This window comes from Mauremys reevesii, linkage group 1 (genome assembly GCF_016161935.1).
Source record: "Mauremys reevesii isolate NIE-2019 linkage group 1, ASM1616193v1, whole genome shotgun sequence".
In the NCBI taxonomy this organism is placed as follows: Eukaryota; Metazoa; Chordata; order Testudines; family Geoemydidae; genus Mauremys; species Mauremys reevesii.
Window position 1 is genome coordinate 250,339,480 of NC_052623.1, and position 19,808 is coordinate 250,359,287.

At 44.1% G+C, this 19,808-nt stretch overlaps 1 protein-coding gene across 20 annotated transcripts in view; it reads left to right on the plus strand.

Annotated features, from left to right (window-relative positions):
• Positions 1-19,808, plus strand: part of CACNA2D4 (calcium voltage-gated channel auxiliary subunit alpha2delta 4) — a 179,524-nt gene that overhangs the window by 59,679 nt on the left and 100,037 nt on the right. For 18 of the 20 annotated variants that reach the window (XR_005601059.1, XR_005601060.1, XR_005601081.1 and 15 more), the window contains 9 exons: positions 945-1,058; positions 2,634-2,712; positions 3,780-3,913; positions 7,503-7,580; positions 7,965-8,045; positions 10,878-10,952; positions 11,421-11,507; positions 12,342-12,410; positions 14,023-14,094. Coding sequence is in view for 7 of the 20 variants with exons in the window: in XM_039546326.1 (XP_039402260.1) it covers positions 945-1,058; positions 2,634-2,712; positions 3,780-3,913; positions 7,503-7,580; positions 7,965-8,045; positions 10,878-10,952; positions 11,421-11,507; positions 12,342-12,410; positions 14,023-14,094 (789 nt within the window). In the remaining 13 variants the exon portion in view is untranslated. The remainder of the gene's footprint in view (positions 1-944; positions 1,059-2,633; positions 2,713-3,779; positions 3,914-7,502; positions 7,581-7,964; positions 8,046-10,877; positions 10,953-11,420; positions 11,508-12,341; positions 12,411-14,022; positions 14,095-19,808) is intronic. The other 2 variants (XM_039546343.1, XM_039546409.1) reach the window with 1 other exon arrangement.

Here is a 19,808-nt window from a genome sequence, read left to right on the forward strand (position 1 = left end):
CTTATCACATCCATGTCTCTTACAAAAGGTGCTTATCCTGTGATTTTGGCTTATTATCACACTAGATTGCCCCCTCACCAACAAAGTGGTGTATCCTAGGTCCATTCAGGATTGTATGCACCACCTACTTGTCTGTTCCACTCACAACTAGGCAGAGACACACAACAACAGTTTGTGTTCCCCATCCTCAGGTTGATGGTCTAGGGAAGGGAAGCAGGTCTTTTAGGGGTGTTAGTTAAACCAGCTTTCAAAAGTTTATCTTCCTGGCTAAGCAGGCAGTTTCCCAGCCTGCTCTTTGGGGACACCCACTCCACACCTCTTTGTCTGCATTAAAAATACAGCTTGTATACTTTAACATAATTATACTCCATATTAAATATCACTTATTGACACATACCAGGTCCTCTGCCGTGCTCAATATACAGCCTTTCCATAGCCACCTGTGACCATTTGTCCTCCTTTTTCCCCTTGGAAGAGTGACTGGCTGTGCCTGAGACATTGGGTTGGATTGTCCACTAGCTTGCACTTTTTGTGCTCTTTCAGAGCTGTACAAAGTGAGTGCCAATGGCTACCAACTCAGGATGGTGGTGTTACACCCACTCCATGCCTGCGTATTACAAACATACATGGCAATGCATGGTACAGGGCAGTAGGCAATAAGGCTCATTGTGCCCAGCACTCTTTTTTTTTTTTCATGTTATTTTAACTTTTGTAAAGCACCTGGATACAGCGTATGACGATAGGCACTGTGTAAATAAAAAATATACAGAGCATCAAAGCTCAGTCTTCACTTAGGGAAAATGCTCTGTGAAGTCATTGGGAGTTTTGCCTGGGTAAGAATTCAGTAAGGAGCTCATGATCTGGCCTGTTATAAATAAATGTGCAGCAATAAGAATTATGGCAATGCTGAGGATACTAATGCTGCTGTTCCTCTCCATTTGTAGTTCAGAGAGGCTGGGCAAGGAGGCCTGTGTAACCAAGCCATCATGCTGATCACAGACGGAGCTGTGGAGGATTATGAATCTGTGTTTGAAAAGTACAACTGGCCTGATCGTAAGGTTTGTCTCAAAAGGGATGAATAAAGGGGGCAGGGGAGGGGAAGGAAAGTGACCATCCTGGCATGGAGTGAATAGAAAGCACCACATACCCAAGTATGTGTACTCACATACCCACGCCTCCACATGCGCCCTACTGTAAATACAACACAAAGCAGCTAGACAGTAGGTTGGTGAGGGGATTATAAAGGTGCTGTGATTTTAAAGGGACACTGTTCGGTCAAGTTTGGCCCAAAATGTGTGTGTGCGCGCGTTGGGCAGGAATGGGGGGGGGGGAGGAGGTTTTATAAAAGGCTATTTCAAAAGCTGAGGACAATAGAAACATTCTTCTGGTTTACAAAAACAAAAAAAGCCACAAACCACCACCAACAAATAAAAACTCCTCCAACCTCCAGAATGAAACATGTTTTATTAAATAAATAAATAACTGAACGTCTCTATGCAGTATTTACAATAGAATGGGGTGGAAAAGGTTGGGTTTTTCCTATCCTGCAGAATTTTTTGAGATTTCAAGATATTGTCCTGTTATACACTGGGATGAACCCAAGACTTTTTCCAAGAAAAAATAGACAGACAGACAGACACCGACCCACCCCGGAATAGCCAATAGTCTGCTGGTTAGGGCACTCACCTGGGTGTAAGGGACCCAGGTTCGTAGTCCTTGCTCTGCCTGGTTCAGGCAGAGACTTGTACCTGGGTATCACAGAGAACCTGAGCAACCTTTCTTGAGGAAGTTCATTGGAAACGGAACATTCCCATGACTAGTTTCAATTTCAGCTAGTCGGCATTTTCTGACAAAAAACTGTCTTGTCAAAAAATTCCCAACCAGCTCTATTTGGAACTCAGCCGTTACAGCCTTGTGCTATTGAATCAGGACCTAGAGCTGAAAAAGAATAAGAGCTGATTGTAAACCAAAGTAACTCATTTGTTTTCCTTGTCCAAGCTGAGGGAAATGCACAAGGAAAACAAACAGCAGAAAGAACAAAAAGCAAATTTGATTTTTAATATTGTTTCATTTTAAATAAGGTAAATTGTTATTGATCACATGAATGAGAACACTCTGAAAACAGATGCATTTTAATCTGATAGTGTCCCATTAATTGCTTTATGTGGTTAAATATTTCCATGGGTTAAGAATTTTTATGAGTGGTGAAGCTACCCGCATGTGGATCTGGCTGCTACTGCGAAATCAAACACAATGCTTGCTTCTGGCTTGTAAATCAAACCTCTCCACAACTGTTCCCAAAACAAAATCCAGCATGTACCAGCTCAGTGTTTAAGAGTTCTCATCTCCAAATGATCACGCTCCGTGTCTCCATGTATTGCTACTTGGCTGGCTGGGTTAATTATGATTGATAATGAGGTCCTTATGGAATAAGAGAATCATATCAGTGTAAAGGCAAGGGCCCTATTTCTCCATTGTCCTTCAGCATAGTCATTTACACTTCTGCAACATGGGTGTCAAGCCACTACCATTCTGATTTGGTAGCATGTTACACCTCTTTGGACTGATTTGGCACTGTTGAAAATGGGAGATGATTTCTGCATAATTCTTGCATCTGTATTCTTGTTGTACAGGTCCGGGTTTTCACTTATCTCATTGGAAGGGAAGTCACGTTTGCACAAAATGTGAAATGGATAGCTTGCAACAACAAAGGTGACGTCTGTGAACAATTAGCCCACTATACACATCACATTCAGACTGCAATCATGCATTCTGGGACTGAGATCTCTTTAGAGCTCATACACTAAAGTTTGCACCCAGTTAGAACTTGGATGGGAGACTTCTGAGGAAAACACAGTTGCTGCAAGGAGTGCTATTGGTGTTTCACTGAGGCTACTCCTTGATCAGTACTAAACTGACTCCCTATCATGATGTTAAGCAGCACTGTGTCTGTGTCGCTGGACATGCTTTCTTATGGCTGAGTGATAAAACTGCCATCCTTTCTTTTAAAGATTTCATGGCCCTTTTCACAAGAGCAGAAGGTGAACCCCAGAGTCCTGACCAAATGACATTATGTATGTCTACCTAAAATTCTGCCATTGGTTCCTTTTGATCCCAGTATTCCTCACTTTCCCCACCTTAAAATTGTGAGGTGCTATTGCTGGCACAAAATGCTGCCACTTTGCACCCCAAAGTAGGGCTGAATGATTCTTTCGCATATAAGCCAGTAAATGGCTTCCCTATGCAGGTGCACAATGGGGTGAGGATCCATGAGCAAGGTTTGGGGGAATAAACAATTTCACCTGTCTTTGTCTGCAAAGTGTCTACAAACAGATTGTGAAATGCTTATATGTGTGTGGTGTTTAAAATGATTGTCAGTAAATAATTCTTTGTTCATGCATTGTGGATCTTCTGAATTCAAGTTTTTATTAGTTGGTTTCACAAGTCACATGATATTATTTCTGTTCCCTGGTTTGATGATTTATGTAACTAACTGACAAAAGTTTGGACTTTAATTCAAATATTCAAGTGTAAAATTTGCAGTGTGTCATTCACCCTGCTGTTGGTTAGTCCTGTAATTTAAAAGTGCTTTTGGTGAATATTTGAGCATTTGAGTTAAAAGTTCACTTTTTGTGAGTATTCTCACTTGTCATACTTAAACCCTCACTTATTCACAGAAAGCAAAGACCCAAGGGTCCCAAATAGGTTTGAACGGACACTTTGCTTTTTTAATTCAAATGGACACTGGGAGAGTGACAGGTTTCTGTTTCTTCGTTAAGGCTACTACACTCAGATCTCCACCCTGGCAGATGTTCAGGAGAATGTGATGGAATACCTGCATGTGCTCAGCCGTCCTATGGTCATCAACCACGATCATGACATCATATGGACTGAAGCCTACATGGACAGTGCGGTAAGGACGTTGAGATAAGCTTCAATCAGCAGACAGTAAGGGCTAAGTGAAGGCGGGGGGGAAATCAGGGCTGTGACACCTGGATCTCTTGGAAGATCCCTCAGAAATAGGAACATACTGTAAAACTGGGAATCAGCTGACTTACAGAACTTACTGAGCTCTGCACCTGTTTAGACAGGCAGCGTTTCTTTCCCCTCAATCCTGGAATTGAATCCTCCATGGAAAGTCTCAGGTCTCCTTGAGAGTCTGCAGTGAGCCGGGAAACCAAGGCTAATCACAAATGCAGCATGACCTAAGTAGTGTTTCTTTTCTTCATTAACTCAGGGTACCTTATAAAGGATTATTCACAGAACAGAGATTAGTTACAGCTCAGGATATGGGTCACGGAGATTCTTTTCCTCAGCTCGCACCATGCTGTCTGTCACACAGGGAGATAGATCTCAGTTTGGCTGTCAAGCTTGTTCCTTTGCTCTCTGCGCTAGCAAGATTTAGCATGATTACAGGGCAAGTGTGCTCAACTCTTGGGGTGAGGAAATACCTCTCAGCCAGTGTGAGGGAACAAAACGTAGGGTGCCCCACAACCTTCTACTCTCCTTTGGGGTCCTCCCATTGCTGCTGCAGGCTGGATCCTCTCACTGCTACCTCAGCATTTTTATGTGGCTGCTCCATTGTTTGTGGCCTACACTAGTGGTAGGCTTGAGATGTTCTGGAAATAAGAATGCCACAGCAATGTGCCTTTGAGATCAAGAGAGAGTAAAAAGAGAGACTAAGAGGAGTGGGGTATGAATGACCCCTTCTCCCACCCTTCCTCAAGCAAATAGAATTGTTTTCCTTGGTCATTTTCTTACCTGTTTTTTTGCCTAGAGGAAAGAGCAGTCCAGTTCTGCTTTTGGTGATCCCAGCACCTTCATGCAGGAGATTCTGGGTTTGGTGTTTTCCTTCTTTAGGAGCACTCACCACAGAACAGGCTATAACATAGGAGTGACAAGGCTTTCTCCAGATGCTTCCCAGCCACCAGAGGGCCTTGACCACTTCCAAGTGGAGTAGGTGCCCTTAGGAAGGAGCCAAATTACAGACTATGCTCTGACCCCCAAAGAGGTGTCAGAGGAGGGGAAGATGTTGAGAGGATTCAGACAGTGACTGAAGAAGTGTGATTCAGAGCATCAGAGCAGGAAATAGAGTTGTTTTAAAAGGGCGGATGAAGATATGATATTTAGTCCCCTCAATTCATTAGCCTCTGTCCACTGTAGCAGTGCTGGTTTTATTCCACTTTCAAGGCAGTAGGGAAAGAAAGTGAATAATCCCAACATGGAACATACAGCCAAGTCAAAGAGCCTAATGGTGTAGATTTCCACTCCTGACATAACTAACTAAACAATCACTGTGCCCTTTAGATTAACCTCTTTGCCATAGGATGGCATAGAGCCTCTTTCCCATCAAAGGCGCATTGCTACATGTTTTAAGAATGTGCCGATTTAAATGGGGCCTATTTAAAAGGCATGGTGGTTAGTGGGTGGCAGTTGTGTCCTGAGAAGGATCAGGTCTCAAGAGAAAATGGTTGTCTGAGATTTATGGAACTGATTTGGAGTCAGGTGAGTGAGAAAGGAGAAAAGTTAATATATTCCTTCATGGAAAAGTCCTTTAAGAGGGATGAAACCAATAGGATTCTATAGAAATTACTCTAAAAACCTGTGGAATTTTAAATAGAACGATCTCCTTTCTATAGAATTTCTAGAACCAACTAGTGGAATATCTGTGCCTGCTCTAGAATTCTTCAGGCTGGCTTAAAAATTCTATAGAAGTGTGACTAATACTCATGTTAAATTTGATAGGACTCTTCCAAAAGGGATGCCTTATACAGGTTTTGCACTGATTCATGCTTGTGAGACACCACTGGTTAAGCCCTGGGAAGGCTGGTCCTCACTTCTGTTCTGTGGTTGAACATGGAGGTATTCCTTGGGATGTACCTGCTCTCTAGGAGCAACAAAGGAAATGTGTTTTGCCAAGCATACTATGCACATGAGGTATTGGTGAGTCAGTTACTGAGTGTGCTGAGCAAAACCATCAACAGTGCTCCCTGCTACACAGCAAATTCTATATGCCCTGGCTCTGGTATTTCGTAACAAGAGCTTGCAGTGATGTTTTGTGCACTGATGCTTTTCTTGTTTGTCTCATTTTTCTGGCTTGCATTTGTCTTCCTGTCCTGCTACTTCTCATGCTTTTCATTCATTCATTCATTTATCCGTCCATGTCTCTTGCTAGCTGCCACAATCTGAGGAGGTAACCACCTGTGCTGTGTTCTGTGAGCGTGCCACTCCCATTGTGTCGGCTGGTGTGTGTCTGTGCTAGTTCATCTAGTCACTGCTGAACTGTACATCCAGGGACGGGGGAAGGTGGGAGCACTGAGGATGTGTATCAGGAAGGAAATGGTAACACTGGATGTACTGGAAAGCTGTGCTGTTGGATGAGAGTAGGTAGGGAGTCCCTGTGCTGTACAGTAGTTTAGTCCATTGTATGTATTTTTACATATGTAGAGTGTGTCACTGTGAGATACGTGTGCTAGGTTAGCCCTAGAAGCGCTGTGAAGAAGAGCTATCCACCCAGATATGAGGGCAGCAACAGAGTGTGCTCAGCTCAATAAGGCAGAATACTAGCTTCAGCCCTCCATCAAGTTACTGTCTAGAATGGCTGGCTCCTTTATGGTTCCCAGCATGCACAGGGAGAGGACACAGGACTTTGACCTTGCCAAAGGTGAGCTACTTATCTGGCCAAATGAGAGATAGAAGGGACTTGCTTCCTGTATCAAGGAAGGAGAGTCACTTTTCTAGCTAGGTATGTCTGTGAGACTCCTGTGCACGTGTTTTGTGTATTTTATATGTTCCTCCTATGTTTTGTGTGTTCTTAGAATGTCTTTCTCACAGAGTATTGAGGGCTCTCTGACATCACATTGCATGTGTTTGTGCTGTGTCCTATATACATGTCTTTTGGGTGTAGCTAAGCATGTTTTGTGTTCATATCATGTTTTTACCTCTATCTTTGCAGTTTCTTAAGCAGTCCCTAGGCACACGTGTGATGAGTGCATTTAAATATTCTCTGTGCGCGCTTCTTTTTAGCACTTGTCTGTGATGCTTTTCATTCAAGCTGTATGCATTGGTTTGGGGTATATTTATACATATGATTTGCGTGTCCATGAGTTTTGCCCGTATCTGTGTTGTTTCTTATAATTGTATTGTATGTGCACTTTGGTTGTATTTAAGCATGTTTTTGTGTGTGAACGTGTGTCTGTCTCCTTGGCATGGACATGCATAATGGGTATTCATTTCTAAAGATTCCTGTCTCTGTAGCATTAAGTTAGGTCTTTAATGCCCTTTTCTGAGACAACTTTCAATGGTTTTTATCCCAGGCTGATCACTCTCCCACGAAGGAGCATTGTTCCTAGGGAAGATCAGAAATGTGCCTTTTTATACAGGGCTTTTTTTTTCTGTATTATTTCATTCAGCATTTGGTGCCCCTGGAAACCCTAATGCTTCTGGTGGTGGCTCCCTATTCTGTTACACTTGCTAACACACTGCTCTTTGTCCTGTGGCAGCTCTTTGCATCTCAAGCTCAAAGTCTGCTGCTCATGACAACAGTAGCTATGCCGGTCTTCAGCAAAAAGAATGAAACGGTAAGTATAGTGCTGCCCTGCAGTCTCCTTGGAACTAGGGCAGGTAAAATGGTGCTGAGGTGGTCTGCAGTCTTCTAAAGCCAGAAGATAGGCTTTTGTGGTGGCTCTAGTAAGCTTTTTGGCTATTTATTGATCTCTAAGTGATCATTTGTCCCTCCCGCTGAATATTTCTTCTTCCGAGCATCACTGAAATAAGAAACTTCATCTTCTTTTCTCACCTCCAGCTTCAGACCCAGCCCAGCACCAAATGCGCAGACCCCTCTCAAGCCCTGACTGTTCACTGTGGAAGAGTGATGCAATGGCATTTGCCCATGTTTAGGTGAAGGCAGGCTGAGCACTAACAGAATTTCATTTCTGAGAACAGTTTCTCCTTTATTTTTTTAGAGATCTCATGGCATTCTCCTGGGTGTAGTGGGCTCTGATGTCCCACTCAGGGAGCTACTGAAACTGGCTCCACGGTACAAGGTAAGATCCAAGCTAATGCAAACCGTCTGTCATCATACATAGCTAAATGCCCAGTCACTTGTCCACAGGCATAATCCAATGAATAATCAGTTACTGTGCATAGAGGTGTAACCACAGATATAAAGCTTGGATCCTCTGATTTCTTGACAGAATCTGGGGAGTTGTCATTCACCATGACAAGCCTGTAGACTACTCTAGAAACAAAGAAACTGAATGTCTTAGCCGATTGTTAATAGGACCTAGAGCTTTTTACATCTTGAACACCAGCTTGAATGCATGCTAGGATAATAATGGCCCAAGTTGTCACCGTGGGATGACTCTTTGGTGGCCTATCTAAAAAAAGCTGGTAGTTTCCATCCAGTTCCCAGTAGACTAAAACCACCGTCATAGCTGGCACCATCACAACTAGCATCACTGTCGACACTCTTGGGAGAGATGCCAAGGATCGAATGGACAATTGAAACTGAACTATTCTGTCATGCCTAGAGTGTCTTTCTCCAAGTCAATGTTGAGATTTGTTGGCAGGGAAAGTTGAGGAAGTTTTCACTATTGCTGCTTGTACGGTACTCATTTTATGGTTAAAAGGGATTTCAGTTCCCAGACTTGTTAAGCCAGCCCCTTTCACCAGCTCTGTGTTGCTTTTAAAGTATGTTTTAAAAGAAAGTTGATCTAATTGAAAAAATGTATTTTTAATGAGGCTATGTGGGAAAGTGCTATTCTCTGTGAGGCCTGTTACACTTTGCTTTACTAGGCTTGTGCAGAGAATTCTGTACAATGTCTATTGGTCCCTTTAGTGAATCTCCATTAGGGGTCACCTTGACAGCAGTGGCTGCTGGGGATTACACTAAAATTCATATGACTTAAGCTATGGGTTCAAACTTTTTGTTCCTATAAGTGTGACCAAACCAATGGTGGGTATTTGCACACACTAGAATACCTAATGTCTGATTGATAATTACCCACACAATCACTATCAAGCAATATACATCTGTATGGAGGTGTTAGAGGCACTAGTTTTCCAATGGATAATTCTTGTCTTCACAAATGCAAATTATACATGAGTTTTAAGAACCCTCTGGATTGGCTGAAATATATACTGTAGGCGGACTTGATCTGATTAGTCACTCTCTCAGAGTTCACCTGGAGGCCAAGTGCGACATTCATAGAATCATAGAATTCAAGATCAGAAGGGACCATTATGATCATCTAGTCTGACCTCCTGCAAGATGCAGGCATCATCCACCATCCACCCAAGCTCCCACCCCCTGCCCCCCCCTGCCCCCCTAAAAGGGAGGAAAAAAAAAACCCTTTTCCATTTTTCTTTTTTTCTGGAAAATTCTTCCCCCCAATCCCGGTCAGCTGTGAGGGCAGCATGCGGCAAGACTCTCTCAGCCAAACCAAAAAAAAGGTGTAATCATTATATCACCACATTATTATATACCAGTGTGTACCAGTGTGACCTATTGACTAAGCCCGTTATCGTTATCATCATATCATCCCTCATCTCCATTTATCTTAATCTTATCTTAGTCATGGAGGTCTCCTTCCCACTGTTTCTGGTAGGCTGTTCCAGTCAGCATTCCCCTGATGGTGAGAAACCTTCGTCTAATTCATTTCCCCTGATTTCCTGACTGACAATTTATATCCGTTTGTCCTCGTGTCCACATTAGCACTGAGCTGAAATAATTCCTGAAATAAATGTCTGAAATAAATCAGACATTGCCTGATCTTGTTAGGCTATGTCACTTCTTAAGCAGTACTTGTACCTAACAATGCTGGATTCACCTCTGCTGGGTCTGGCCTTGGCAGCACTGCGACATGATGCAGACTCCCTTTGTCAGAGGGTAGATGACCCTCTGAAGGGGTCAGGGGCTCATCCCAGCGTACCTCTGACAGGATCCACAAGGGGGAATGAGACAACTCAGGTTCCCCTGGGAGAACTTAAGTCACTGAGTAACTGGAAGGCAGTTAATTAGGCACATGGGTAGGGTAAAAGGGACGTTGGTTAAACAAAGACTCCTGAGGAGAAAGGAAGCTCCAGAAGAAGAGAGCTTCCAGAGAGCCTGGACTAAGCAAAAGCTCTCCAGGTAAGGAGGCCTGGGAAAGACCCTGGGAAAACAGAGGGAAGATTGTAGGGCTCTTCAGGCAATGGAGAAGCCTCAGGCTTTACAGCAGAAGGAGCTGGTGCTGGGACATAGAGACTTTTGTTAAGTTTTAGCTGGGCTCTGAGGTAAGAGCCTTTAAACCTGGTACAAGTGCTCCTTTCAGAAGGCTTTATTAAAGAGAGAGAGACTACTATCAAGCAGAGTATTTTGGCTTCTCTGTGATAGGGCTGTTTAAGTGACCTCATTGTTAACTCAGGCCACAGCAGAACCACACTCAGCCACAGAGGATTCTCAGAAGGTGACAGAGCTCCTTCTACACCCTTTTGGGGCTTGGTTTCCAGAAAGATGAGCTATGAGATCCACACCCAGTTGTGCATCTACGGTGGCCACCATGAAAATTTTGATTATTGCCTCAATACTTGTGACACTGTTACCATAGTGTTCCTCATTGTCCCACATTCTAAGTATAGGAGTGCCCTGGATACCAAAATTAATTCTACCTCCTAAATGGTAATTGTCAGCCACTCACTGTCTGTGCACTTACTGCAGTTACACGCACAAATCAGTTACCTCATGAATGCCTCGCTAACAATTTGTGCACGCAAATACTCAGTAAGACTCTTCTTGCTACCCAGAATGTAGCTGGTGGCTAGGAAATCAGTCATTTAGGATCAGAGCCCTGGAGAGGAGATTGGGCTAATTATTCTAATACCTTTTTCTAATACAGTTGGGAGTCCATGGATATGCCTTTCTGAACACTAACAACGGTTACATCCTCTCCCACCCAGATCTCCGACCTTTGGTAGGTGATTCTGATGCTCTTACTACTGTTGTGACTTAAATCCATGGGTTTTCAGGAAGATTAATGTATCTCATGTGTTTTTATACAACCACTAGGGCTATCAGGTCATTGTCATGGATTCCTGCTGTAAACTTTCTGCTCACCAAATTCCTTATATGAATTACCAAAACATATTCTCATAAACCAGCCTATATAGTTATGTGCAAGCCCACCTAGCCCTGTGCTAGCCCCTTGCTCCTGAAATGGCCTGTAGCACAGAGTAATGCTCACATCTCCAGATCCTGCCCACATGTAGGAAATGTAATGGCTATAGGATAAGATGACACCTGCATCTGAACACTCATTCGCCAGTCAATCAAAATAAATGTGGCTTCTCTCTTTTATCAATGCAATATTGACCATGACATGCTAGAGGGCTGGCCTGGAAAATTAGAGCTCCATTTCCTCTGTTTCTTTTATAAAATCCAGTACAGAGAGGGAAAGAAGCTGAAGCCCAAACCAAACTACAACAGTGTGGATCTCTCTGAAGTGGAGTGGGAAGACCAAGATGAAATAGTGAGTATCAGAAATGGATTGTAGCCTGTTCATGGCCCTTTCCTCCTAATTACTGTGGGGGGATCCTTATGGTAGATTGTAGCAATTCTTGGTTTCTTCTGTCAGGGGCTGATCATTACAAGCAGAGGGTGAGTCCCTACAGAGAGAAACATCCACTCCCATACAGGGTGCTTGTCTCCCCCTCTAAGGGTACATCTACACTGCATTTGGGAGGTGTGATTTTTAGCAGGTGTAGACATAGCCAAACTAGCATTGATCTAGCTAGGTAGTTAGACTGGGCTAGGTCGAGTAAGAGTCGCAATGAAGCTGCAGCAGCACAGGTGATGGCTGCTCAAGAATGTATCCAAGGTCCCGGGTGGACAAGGTTTGCCCAGGCAGCCTCCCATGCTGCTGCAGCTTGACTGTTATTGTTACCAGGACTAGCTTTTGATCTAGATCAAAGGTAGCTCAGATATGTCTACATGTGCTGCAATCACACCTCCCAGTTGCAGTGTAGATATACGCTAGGTCTGCAGTTTCCCTTACTTTGTGTTGCTTGGGGTGGGACTACACGAGTTCTGATGGTTTCTCACTTGAGCCTGCTTCTTGTTCTCTTTGGGGCCAATGTATCTGGAGTCACAAGATGGGAGGGACATGGGGAGGAGATCAAAACTCCAATAAGTACATTCTGGGAAAGTTCCGATTCAGGTCCTAACTTTGGAGCACAGCCACTATACTGGGAGAATCAGGCCCCCTGCCCCCACTATCTTACCCTAAACAGTAGAGGGGTTTAAAATCTGGATACAGATTTTGCTGCCATCTAATTCTAACCTTTCCTCTCACTGTCCACTGCAGTCTGTGTGCTGGGAAGGAAATGTTTTGCAAGGCCAGGATCACATGGAAGATATGGATGAAATACCAGGTGTCAGTAGCGCTGAAACACTTTTTATAGTGGGGGTGCTGAAAGCCAGCTAAGGAAACTGTAAAGCAGTAGTCTCCAAACTTTTTACCTTGCACCCCCCTTACCTCTGTTCATGCCCCCTGTTTTCCCCCACCCCCGAGCTGTAGCTCCAGAAGGGAGGGACACAGACAGGGGTAAGGAGACCGAGGCTGGGGCCACAGTTCGGGGCAGGCACAGAGGGCCGGGAGCCAGGACCCTGGGAATGGAGGGCTGACGATGCTGCAGCACCCCCTGTAGCCCTAGTTCCCGTGCCTATGACAAGTGTCTTAACAACTTAGAGCCCAGAGAGGCTGTGGCAGGCTCAGTCAGGTCATAGAATACCCCAAGCCTCCCGGGCCTTATGTCAGATGTTCTTGGCTAGGAGAGACTTACTTTGATAGTCACTGTTTCATGCTCAGTGGGTAATTAAGCAAGTGATTTTAGTACACTGAAGCATGCAGCAGTAGCAACTTGAACAATGGTCTTATCAGATCTTATAAGCTAAGTAGGCTTGGGTTTACCCAGTACTTGAATGGGAGACCACCACTGAATTACTGAAAATGCTGCAGTAAGTTGTGTTGCCAAGTCAGTTGGTGCCCACCTCCACTCTGAGTGAACCAATGTCCTAGCATGATACTAGGAGGCATTGGGCTGCTGGAGGTGCCACCTTACAGATTAGCTAGGAAACCAAGGTCTTATAGTCATTAAAGATCCCTAGCACAACTTTTTTTTTTTTTTTTTTTTTGCAAAAGAAGTGGTGTCCTTGCAAAATTGCATTGTGTCTACATAAATGCCTCTTCACTCCACAGCTGAATAGTCTCTTCACTCCCTGTCCCAGCATGTTGTATAGTGTTGCAGTGCTCTGTTAAACAGATGTGCGTCACTCCAGAAATGGCTGCATTTCAATAGCAGGTGAAATGGTTTGTGGGAGCAGCTTATGATTTGATAAATTGGTTTTAAAATTTGTGAAGAGCTTTGGGGTTGTTCTGGAAGAACTAATATTGCTTTGTGTTTCTTTGGTGCCTTCTACCTGAGGATCTCCTAGTGCTGTGCAAACATTGAGAATATGTGACTTGCTCACTGTCACAAAGTGCAGTTGTGGCAAGACTGTCAGATCCCTTCCCTCCAAGTCCTTAGCCTTAATGACAAGACCATCTTTATAGGCTTTAAATACTAATAATCCATATTATTATATGGCATTTACCAGCCTGCCTGAGTGAGTCTTCTGAGCTGCTCATAAAAGAGCTCTGAAAAGGCAGTGGAAAAGGGGAACCAGTCATTTCTCAGTAGATCATTCATTCATTCATTCATGCCAACAACAGATCTCCATAATCTTCTATCCTGGGCCATAGCTGGTTCCAGGTATAGCCCATTTTTGCTATCAACCTGAGTTGAAGACCCTTCTTTTCCAGGCTAAAAGTCTCTGTTAACTCTATTGTTCCTCCTTTACCCTGACTTGGGACAGGCAGATGGCCCCAAAGGACCTCTCTGGTGGAGTTTTCTCAGTAGATGCTTCCCCTATATGAATTATGAACCACTCCACATCCTGTCCTTATCTAGTCAGAGGCACTAATGCTAATCTGTTCCCCTGTGCAGCTGAGAACAGCAATGATCAATGGAGAAACGGGTTACCTTGCTATGGACGTGAAGGTCCCTGTGGATAAAGGGGTAAGAAATCCTGGTCCTGTTCAGGTCACAACTGGAATGGAGGTGGGAAATGGATGGTGGAGATCTATGGCAGGGTGCAAACCTAGTGCTCAGCATTTTGTGTGGGGATTTTAATATTATACCACTTTACATATATAATTTGTTCGAATCAAAGAATGGTTCACAGATCATTAGTCTGTCCAGGCAAATACTGTCCATAGATTATTGGGGGCATCTCTGTAGAGGAAACAATCCATGAAATCATAGGCATTCAGAGATGGAAAAGATATATTAGGTAGACCTGATAAAAAATCAGAATGTATTTTTTGCCAAAATTTTCATGAAAGTTTTTTGTCTCTATTTTTCTCAGATTTTCAGGGTTTTTTGATCAGCATGGATTAAATTTTCATCAGTTTTTTTGATGGAAAATCCTACTAAAATTGCAAATTTTGAACCAGCTCTAATATTAGGTCACCTAGTCCACTCCTTTAGGATTATCCTTCATGGTGTGTTTTCCATTACTACATTCAGTGTAGTTTTAATTACGGTAATTCTCCCAAGTGATTGGGCATCCATCACTTCCACAGCCTTACAGATCTCATTGCCAGGAAGCTTTCCCTCTCGAAGGCCTTGTCTACATTAGGAAATCGCACCACTTCAGCCATCAGTTTAGCTGACCTGCTGCTGCTGACTGTAGCTCGTCCTTGTCTATGCTCACAGCTAAACCGTGGTCAGCACCAGTTCAACTAAACCAGTTGTTGACAACCCTTTCTGAAATGGTGCCATTTCCTAGTGTAACTAAGGTCTTACTTTCATGTGATTTACTTCTAGTTATAGCTCTTGTACCTCCCTAAATTATTCTCCTCCATCCTCTGTGTTCCCACCATTCAAGTACAGGTAGACGGTTGACTTGTCCTCTGACCCCTCTCATCCTTGCATTGCCTGCATATGTAATGCCTTTATATGTTTCACTCTAAGTCAATCCAACCAGCTCTGTCATTTCATTTCCTTTCTCTGTGGTATAATTTGTCAACATCTTTCTGGTACTGAAATGCCCAGAGCTGGATGTTATCTCACTGGAGCTCTATAGAGAGTTACTATAATCTCTCTGCTCCACAGCATCAGATCTCTGCACAAAGAGCCCCAACTCCCCTTGACTGCTGCCATATCACATTTGTCACTCCTCTCTAATTAGCTGCTGCCAGTCTCATGTTTACGGCTCTTTCAGCATTACTGTCTCCTCACTTTCTCCCTCCCATTGTGTAGCTGTGTTTCTCATTATTTTTCTTCCTCCCACTTCCAGTCCATTTTCTAAAATGTTAGTTAAGATTGTTCCTAAGACACATCCTTGCTGTTCTCCACTTCCCACCACCTGATAGGCTATTGTTTACCATTACTTTTCGTTTACAGTGTTTCAGTCCCTTTTCATTCCACATGAAAAATATCCTATCTAAACCAATATTAATTAATTTTTTGGGGAATAAAAATTTCATAAGACACTGGAGCAAATGCATTATGTAAATCCAAATATATTGTATGTACTTTATTCCCTTCATCTATTAACTTTGCATTTTTTTTGACAGAATTATAATCTTGTTTGTCTGGTGAGATCTATTCTTTAGAAGCCTAGGCTGCTTATTGCACACGATTCCATTATCCTGTCAGGCAGGGGTCAGCAACCTCTTAGTTTATTGTATTGCTGCAGAATCACAATATAGTTTTCTCTGAGACATCCAAAGGAATCTTGTTTATTTTAACATTTTTAAGAATGTCACAAATGCCTAAAGGTTTCTCCATTTGCCTCCTTTTTTCCTTGTTTTTACTGTTCCCATCTGACATTTTCCTTATTTGCTTTTTTCCATCCTCTTTCTATATTTTCTCAATTCCAATTCTTTTTCCCCCATGTTCTTTCTAAATTTTCCCCTTCTTTTCCCCATATTTTTCTTATCCTGTTCTGCTTTCCCCCCCACACACGTTTTTCTCTGCTAATTCGCCATCCCCATGTTTTCTGTTTCTCTGTTCCCTTTTTTTATTCTGTTACCACTATTTCACCCATCCCACTTCTAATATTGGGTTTTTCAAATAATCTCCCCTCTGTGTAGTGCACGTCAGGTTACACGTGTGCTCCATGAACCCAGGACCAGAAATTTTCCCTAGCAGCGTCCTGCTGGTCCATGCATGCATCCCTGCTCATCTTGTGCTCCACACCAAAAGGGTAAAGCTCCCCTACCACTTAGTTCCTTCCTACCTCTTGTGGTCTAGGACAGAGGTTTTGTGTTCGTGCTGGCTTTTCAGCTCCTCTTTGTAAATAATAAGAATTTTTAGAGTTAGTTCTTAGTTTGAAATAGTTTTAGGGGTTTGGTTCCCTACATTTTGGACACCCCCCCCCCAGTCAAGGAGTGTTTCTCTGTACCCGTCTCAACCCCAGTTCTCCTTGGTTTCAGGAGACTATGCTGAGGATCCCCAGCTTTAAAAGCTGCATCGGGTGCCACAAAGCTTTCCTGGTCATGGCCTAACATGATATCTGTCTGTACTGCCTGGGGGAAGCGCATGTCTCTTCCAGGTGCAGTATCTGTAGGGTAGGACTAAGCCATCCAGGGAGTTCTGACTCCGAGTTCCTCATGGAACAGTCCATGAAGGCGGGAACAACCTCTGACTAGGGAGACCCCCTGTATATCAGCCTGAAGAAGAAAAGAGTGACTCCTCCTCTTCAGCTCCAAGACTTCCACACTCCCTCTGGCTCCAAGAAACTCTGGAGAGCAGAACCGGAGAAGAAGGGGGAAGGGAGACATAAGTGCTCCCATAAGAACTATAGGGAAGGTTCCCCATCCAAGTCCTCTAAAAAGAGATAGGAGTTCCCATCCCATACCAAGTCATCAGTAGCTACCTGCTCCAGAATGGGACCATCAAGTACTGAGATTTTTTCAAAGGGAAAGACCTCAGCACCCTTTGTTCCTAGAACTGCTTCCTTGGCACAAAAACTCTCATCTGTACTGCCAGAGCCAGTGCTTCAGCAGCTCAAGTTATGGAAGCAACTCCATCAACTCCGGCTTGTTTCTCAGCTCCAGATGACCTCTTGGTGCTCCTGGAACAGGAGTCACCACTGCTTTCCAAACCCCAGTGCCCCATACCATTCCTTCAGCTAGAACCGATCTCCCTGCAGTACCCCTTTGCATCCCCATTCTCAAGCAGGGGTTTAGCCAGACTCTTGCCCGTACTATCAAAGAGCACCTCCTCTGGTACTGAGGGCTTCCCATCCAGATCTGAATCCTCAAAGTCTGAAGATGACTATGACAGACCCACCTGGACTATGCCCCGTGGGTCCCTTGAGGTGATTGAGCCCAGACAGGACATTGGGAGTCTCCAGGGTATCTCTCTCTTCCCATCTGAGAGAGTACCCTGCTCCTACTGGGGCCCTGCACTGAGGGGGTATGATAGCTCACAATGGCAGTATTTGGGCCCAGAAGACCCATGAGACTACCACATAATGAACATACTTCATGGCACAAGTGACCTAAGGAGATTCAGAGCTCCCAAAGAAGAGGAAGAGCATCTTCAGCCTCCTCAAGAAGTGCAATTAAAGCAACAGGAGGAAGAGGATCAACAGAATAGGAGGATATCACGCCAGTGACCTTGTCCTCCTCTTCCCCAGACAAGACAGTGATTCCAGTTTCCCCACTGTGTCCTGTTACCCTAAGGTCTTCCTGGACTTCCTTTAAAAGTGTGGCAAAGTTATTTCAAATCCCCCAGGAAGAGGCCCATGAAAACCCCACAGAGACTGCTGGAAATCCTTCATAGCTTGGCTCTGAGGAGGGGCTCTTCCAAGCTTATCCTGGAACCTGCCAAGATACTTTGGCCCTCACCTGCCATGGTATCACCAGTATCCAAGCAGGATAAAGAAGAGATTCCTTACCTGCAAATGGGTCAGAATACCTATTCTCTTACCCACCTCCCAATTCATTGGTAGTGTCTGCAGTCACTGAGCATAGCAGACACACAGGCCAGGTTTACACCACATGAGAAAGAGGCTCAACCTCTTTGGAAGAAAGATGCACTCCTTGACCTCCCTGCAATTTCAAATCTCAAGCTGACAAATGTTGATGATCAGTTATGATTTTACCATCTATGATAAGCTAGCTGGCTTCCCCAGTAAAATGCCCAGGAAGTTAGAGACCGGTTCCAGGCCCTGACTGATAAGGGAAAGGTGGTGATGAGATCAGCCCTCCAAATGAACTTAGACACAGCGGTGAGGTCCATCGCAACTGCTGTCATAATAAGATGCTCGTCCCGGCTTCCCTTCTTGGGATTCCCAAAGGAAGTACAAACAATGGTGGAAGGCCTCCCATTCGAATCTGACGAGCTGTTCAGCGCAAAGACGGATGAGTCTCTTCACTCATTGAAAGTCTCCTGAGCCACACTTCATTCATTGAGTATTTGTACACCTGTAATTAAAAGAGAACCCAGTACCACAATTTAGACAACCAACCCCACCTGTCTTTCATCACCAGCAGCAGTGTGAATTTCCATGCAAGCATCAGAGGACACATAGGAATGGTGCCCAGGGAAAACTACCCTTTACTTCCCAACTACTATTACCTCTGAAACCAGCATTTTGACAGGCCATTTGAGAACTGCACATCAATGGTCTCACTGGATCTAGTCAACCTCTCTGGTCGTTCCCCTCAATTTGGAGGCAGACTTCCCATTACCTGTCTTCCTGGACACAAATCATGGTGGACAGATGGGTATTAGTGATTGTCTTCTTGGGCTACTTATCTCCCCAGTCACCTCCCTGCCCTTTTTCGAGATCTCTCTCATGAGAGGGTTTTTCTGTAGGATGTAAACACTCCTGGAACTGGGGGTGGTAAAACTAGTACCTCCAGCAGTCGGGAAAGAAGTTCTACTCAAAGTACTTTCTCGTCCCTGAGAAGACAGGAGGATGAAGACCCATTCTGGACCTCAGGGAATAAGTGTATCTGCCACCTAAAGTTCAGAATGGTGACTCATCAATTGTCCCATCTCTAGATCAGGCAATTGGTTCACAGCCCTCGATTTCAAGGCTGCCTGCTTTCATGTGGACATTCATCCAGCCCGAAGGAGATTCCTGAGATTTGTAGCCAGCCAACAGCACTATAAGTGCAGGGTTCTCTCATTTGGACTCTCAACGGTGCTGAGTGTTTATCGGGGTACTTTGCAGTGTTGTCTCCATACTGGTCTCACATGTTTGTTTCTGTCACCAACAGAAGTTGGTCCAATAAAAGATATTTTATTGTGTCTTGTGTCTCTAATACCAAGGTACTGTCAGTGGTGCCAGCTCACCCCTGCTGGCAAGGGCCAATGCTATACCCTTATTTAGAGCACTGGCTCCTAAAGGGCTGATCTTACTAGGAAACATGAGAAGCAACCTCCATACTTCTGGATCTCTTTGAGAATGTGGGTCTCTGGTGAACCTGGAGAAATCTGCCTTGGAATCCACACAGCTGATAGAATTTATCATGATGAGGCTGGACACTGTGGCCTCCAGGGCATGTTACCAGGCAACCACTTTCTCTTCATTGGACTCGTACACCAAATACAGACGAACCCCAGAATGTCCGTACAATCCTGGCGACCCTGTTGGGTCATATGACTGCAAGTACCTATGTGGCACATTAGCAAGAATTCATTTCAGATACCTATGAGCCTGATTGTGGACTGTATGCACTCCAGGCAAGCACAGTCTTGACTTACTCATC